General features: G+C 42.9%; 1 protein-coding gene across 2 annotated transcripts in view; it reads left to right on the top strand.

The window, feature by feature from the left end:
• igf1rb (insulin-like growth factor 1b receptor) overlaps positions 1-6,000 on the top strand; it is a 49,378-nt gene that overhangs the window by 27,252 nt on the left and 16,126 nt on the right. For both annotated transcript variants that reach the window (XM_019866568.1, XM_019866567.1), the window contains exons 3-5: positions 2,493-2,796; positions 3,401-3,537; positions 4,688-4,832. In XM_019866568.1, coding sequence (XP_019722127.1) covers positions 2,493-2,796; positions 3,401-3,537; positions 4,688-4,832 — 586 coding nt within the window. The remainder of the gene's footprint in view (positions 1-2,492; positions 2,797-3,400; positions 3,538-4,687; positions 4,833-6,000) is intronic.

Here is a 6,000-nt window from a genome sequence, read left to right as displayed (position 1 = left end):
CACCCTCCCCCCAAAAAATCTACACGCAACACTCCATCATGACAATGTGAAAAAATTGGGAGTCAGAACAAATCACCGCCTTTGCCATGAAGCGTAAAAGTGATGCTCTGTTCACGTTCTGCCCAACTGCATTTTCCAGTCAAAATCCATCACAATATAAATAAGCACATAGGGAGTATATCAAACTCCCCAAATGCACAAAAAATCTGTTGCGGCCTGAAAAAGTATTCCGACCCTCCATTCCGCATGGCCATGCAACTGAATAGGACACATTCAAGAGATTAAGAAAAATGCTCTGCACACATTTTACAGTAAATAAACAGCTGGGAAAATGTTAACCAAGGCTGACTAGTTTGACGTAATTTGAGCTGTACTAACTAGTTAAACTTGCACTTGTATGACAATTGAGTAAATTTTTCTTCCAACGGCGAGCCGTTTGATTTAATTTCAAGTGGCGGTGAATGTCTCTTTAAATGTGTATGACTGTTCAGGACGGTGAAATTTTTTAAACAGTGTCGGTTTCCGAAAAGTTGTCGGCATATGTTGGAATCGTTAAGATTGTATTGTCGATGTTTATGTTGTATTATTATTTTATGTAAAATGTTTTGTGAAGCGCTTTGCGAAAGCTACAGCTCTGGTGAATGCGCTATACAAATAATTTTACTTTATGATGGTGAAAGCTGGAACCTATTTCCATTATTTCCTACGGGAAATGACAATAACTTGCCAACTCCCCCTACTGGCAGTCCCTCCCACAGCATTTTTTTTTTTTTTTTGGAAGCAAGCCCACCATGTGAAATGACTTTCCTCCTCTACTCTCCTTATCTCCACCTTCTCCCATCCCTTATTTCTTACTGCGGCGTAGCAGACATGCAACATGTTAGCTCAAAAGCTGGTAACCACTGTGTCAGACTTGCGTATTGCGGCCGGTTCCCGCCCTTTTCCTTACCCCAGCTGTTTGTCACCATTTTTTTTCTTAACTTAGTGTAAGGTCACAGGGTTGCTCGAGGAGGCGTAAGGGAGGGTGGGCGGTTTTGTCGTGGAAGAACATTGTGTGCCAAAGAGAGACACGCAACCACAAAAAACAGCCTGCTGAATGGCTGATGGGACCACACAGTTTGGAAGGTTCTGATTGGTGGACAGGTGAAGGTCACCTCGTGGTTACCGACTGATGATCTGTTTTCGTCAAACTGGACAGACTGCGGGTCCGTTGGTGGGTTCAGTTGGCATGAAAATATTCTTTTTTTCATGTTAAGAAAATGACTTTGTTGTCCTGTTGACATCTGAATTTACTTTAGTTGGCGTCTATTGATTCCATGTATCATCCGTGTTAGATGGCGATGGGGGAAAAGAAAAAGCTTCACATCTGTCTCGGCACCTGTTTCTGATTGGGCATCATTTGGTCTAATTCTCAAGCAGGAGTTCATCAAAGTACAAGGCCTCGATTTGCCTGGCGGCTTCAAATCTCAATGGCCTTCTTGTTGTTCACTTTTGGACATGGGTCAATGAAACTTTTTTTGTTCCTTGTGTTGTGATAGACACTATTTTACTCGTGTTTGGGTTTTTTTTTTGTGTCTTTGTGAAGAGAATCTTCAACATGATACCGTGGTGGCCCACGTTCAACAGCATAAGCAAAGAAACACGGCAATTAAGGGCCACATGGATCCTTGAGACCTTTTTCATATGCCCTGTTAAGATAGACCATGTCCATGAAACTTCTGTTGAGGGCTATTTCTTAATTTTTTGTTGCTGGCTTTTTGAAAATCCTCAAAATGGTATTCCCCGAAGGAACGAAGCTGAATAAAACACTCTGAGCACAAGTGGGTGTTGGAGGCAGCATGTGCGTCATATCACTCGGCATCACTTAAACAGCACATCATTTCACATGACTTCATTATGCGCCGTGTCGAAACATTGACCCCCCCCCCCCCCCCACACACGGCTAATACAAGCGGGTAACATACTTTTCACGACAGATTTTTCATCACAGATATCTGAGAAACGCTAAACTTGTGCTTCCAAATTCAGGCTGTACTTCGCGTAGGCTAAGTCCTCCAGGAGAGTGTAAATCATGCTGATTATTCATTACTGGCCCTGGGATTGGAACCTGAGTGGACCCCCACTACAGGAGATTGAGCAATTTGTACGCTTCGTGGGGAGGCTTGTAGTTGTTCTCAGAAGGCGCTCACTCAGCAAATGTTTCACATCAGCGTCCTTTTTGAGAATAATATATTCCAAAATAATGATTGGACAAAATCATTGTCATTTGTTTTTCATATTTTCTTGCGTTACATCCTTCCAAATGAAAAAAAAAAAATCACTATTGAAGGAGATGTCACAATCTTTGCAATCCCACGGGGAGTTTATAGTTTTCAAAAAGTTCTGTTGTAAGTTAATAATCTAAAAATAATAATTGTTATTTCCGTGAGTAATTTTTACATGAATAATAATATTCAGTTGTTTTTTTTCCCCTTTTTGTGTTTTGCCATCAGAGTGCCCGGAGAAATGCGGCCGGCGAGCATGCACAGCGAGCGGCGACTGCTGCCACGCGCAGTGCCTGGGCAGCTGCAGCGTGGCGGGCAGCGACAGCTCCTGCGCCGCCTGCGTGCACTACTACCACCAAGGCCGCTGCGTGGCCGACTGTCCGCCCGGCACCTACAAGTTTGAGGGTTGGCGCTGCGTCAGCGCCGAGCTCTGCTCCAGAGTCCACCTGCCGGACTACGACAGCTTCGTCATCCACGAGGGCGAGTGCATGTCCGAATGCCCCTTCGGGTATACGCGCACCGCCTCCAACAGGTTAGCCTGCTGCGCTACATCTAGCTTAGCCCAGCCCAGCCCAACCTAGCATTTACATTTAAGACTACAAGTGTTGTAATATTTGGTGCATTCATTTTCTTTTTTTGTAAAATTGGCTTTTTAAATGTGTTAATTCATTTTTTTAATTCCTTTATCGCAAAATAATACGCTCCTCCTAATTTTTCAATGATCTTTTTTTTTTGGTTTCAGGTGCAAACTACATTTTGATTGTCTACATCAAATTATGCATGCAAAAAAATGTTCGTTTTAACGAACAAGATTTAAAAACCAGTAGTTTAAACCAAGTGTTTATTTTAGTGCTCTTTAGCACAATGCATCTTCCTAATTGTATTGATCTGATTTCATCTTCTATATATCAAAAAAAAAGTATTTCTTTTTGCATTTATAGATGCAACTTTGCATAGTGTATAGTTTTTGGTTCCATTTTAAAACGCTTTAAACATTTACAGCTAAAAATGTTATTTGTAAACATCTGGAATGCTGCTACAAGCTGAAAATTTGATCAAAGTTCATCTTTTATTGTCTGTTTTGAGAGCAAGACCGTACGTTTTAGTCCTGTGTCGGTTCATCTGTCTGTCTCCAGCATGTCCTGTACCGCTTGCGACGGCCTGTGCGATAAAGTTTGCGAGGAGAAGGTCATTGACTCCATGGACGCTGCGCAGTCCCTGAAAGGCTGCACGGTTATTAAAGGCAACCTGCACATCAACATCCGCAGAGGCCGTGAGTACACCGCGCCGACGTCTGCTTCTTATCATGAATGACACGCAGTCAAAGCACGCGGCACGGATAGGTAAGATATACGGTGAACCCTCGATTTAACACAGACGGACTCCAGATTTAAGGGGCAGAAGAAGCGTTTCATATCTACTGACTCAGATTTATGGCCGTTGTTTAGTGGCGTGAGCATTGTTTTTGTTGTCAAGCTCTTATCTGTGGCATAGAATTGTAAGGGAGGTGGAATAAAAAAGGAATGCGCTAACATGAACGCGGCTCATGAAGTTTTCCCCTCCCCCAAGCACCAGCTAGCTAAGTGTGGGTAACATTTTAAAAACGGCTTCATGCTTTCGTGTATTTCGTGCAGTAATTTCATACTGTACTGGGCAATTTTAGGTCGCACAAACAGTACAATAATATCTTGTACTGTAATTGGTGTTCTTCAGTTGAATGAACAATTGGCTCGAATGGAGGACACCTCCCCCATATCACTTCGGTAAATCGGGGTTCTACTGTACTGCATAGAAGGATGGTTAGCCCATGTAAAAGAGTGCTGCTCGTGAAAGGGCTGCTGCAGCACAAAGACGCTGTAAAACGGCAGCATGGTACACAAAGAGAAGGATTTGAGGCGACACCGTGAGAATGTCAATAAGTGCGGATGCAGCAAAGGCGCGATGTTGCAATCACAAATTCATATTTTAGACATTTGTTTTTTCCTGAAAAAAACAAGATGTTTTGAGAAACATGCTAGCGCCATGTCAGACCCTCAGCATCGCACGAAAGTCAAAATCAGGCAAGAACAATCTGAATGGACTGTTTATGACAATAATTAGCCTGCTAAAAAGATAACGTGGTCCTAAGACTTGGTCAATGCTAATGCACGCATGGCAAGAGCTTGCATCCCTCACCGTTCCAATACTTTTGAAGGGAAGCTGAGTTCCGGGTTGGTGGCTCTGGAGTAGTCTAAACATGTGAGAGCAAAACACTTTTTACAATCCGCAGTGATGTCACATGGAGTCTAGACCAGGACCTTGGAAATTCTGAGGGCCGTGTCATTTCCTGCATATAAAACCATAAAAACACAGAAGAAGAACGTCCAACGCTAATTATTAAATGTGATGTTTTTTGGGGGTTTTTTGACATTGTGTCTCAACAGACAACATGGTGGCCGAGCTGGAGAGCTTCACGGGTTTGATCCAGAGGGTGACGGGCTACGTGCGCATCCGACACTCGCACACGCTCAGCTCGCTGGCCTTCCTGCGCAACCTGCAATACATCGACGGCGAGGAACTCCTGGACGAGTAAGAACACTCAAACGCGCTCCTTTTGTTCTCTTTTTATTTTCTATTCGCAAATAAACCAAGACTTAGTGTGGTGTTTTTAATGGTAGTTAGCTTCGTTTTACGCTTGTATGACTGTTCAGAATGTTTAAATTGCAACACAGAAAAGATTGTAAAAAAGCAGGCGTTTGAAGATTATTTTTTCAGAATTAAAAGTGATCAACATATTTTTACCCTTGAATGACTTGTTGGAAGTGACATTTGAGAATTGCCTTAAACATCTTACCAAAGGTTTTATGATGGAACAGATCATCTCCATTCTTGTCCAATTGGGTGAAAGAAAGGCTGATGACAAATACAGTAAATGACGCTGGATGTCTATCCTTAATTGGACCTCAATAGTCAGAGTGGAACTTTTTTCCAATAAAGTAACCAGAGCGGCTAAATCTAATCAAGACGCTATCTCGGTGGCTCAGGAAAACATCCCCCTCTTCTTTTTCTCCTCGAGTTTACAAGAGTCTCGCTGTCCCAAGGCGCCACATTGCAGTCATTCCTTCATGTCTGGGTGGTACCCAGCGTATCATAAAAAGCCACATCGCCACCTCCCGCCCCCCTGCCCTTCTCCCCGGATCTTATTTTCCCTTCGGCTGATCATGATTAATGGTGACAAAACAGATCGGAATGTGTCTGGTAATGAGCAAGAACGCTATAAAGTTGCCAGATGACTTGATTTGTTTGCAGCAAAAACGCATCCTCAGAAGGTGTCGTGCCTCTCTAAGTCTAGGAAGCGTCCTTGCAGCAACAGTGCAACACTTCCCCTCAGACACAGGCGAATATCCACATTCCGTCCATGTGCTTTTTCGGTCGATTTAGTTCCTAGTACTATTAATAAAAAAACTGATTTAAAGGATTTCAGGATCTGACGTGGCCTAGTATGTGCAGTTCATTACTTGTGCTCAGTTACTCAGTCGTGTGAGACTGCAAGCAGCAATGGAGAAAAAGAAATTGGGGGGGGGGCGGAATCAAAATACTTTTGAGCACCTGAAAAGGTGCATGACTTTAAATTTACTGTGCAAATCCATTTGCGCGTGTGAAAGTAGAGGTACTCGGAAAAGTGTCAGTCAAGTTGAAGCATTAAGCCTGTTACATGCTGTATATTTTGGCTGAAATATAAATAATCAACATTTTG

Source organism: Hippocampus comes, unplaced genomic scaffold, assembly GCF_001891065.2.
Source record: "Hippocampus comes isolate QL1 unplaced genomic scaffold, H_comes_QL1_v1.1 scaffold82, whole genome shotgun sequence".
NCBI lineage: Eukaryota > Metazoa > Chordata > Actinopteri > Syngnathiformes > Syngnathidae > Hippocampus > Hippocampus comes.
This window is presented reverse-complemented; position numbering and strand designations above follow the sequence as displayed.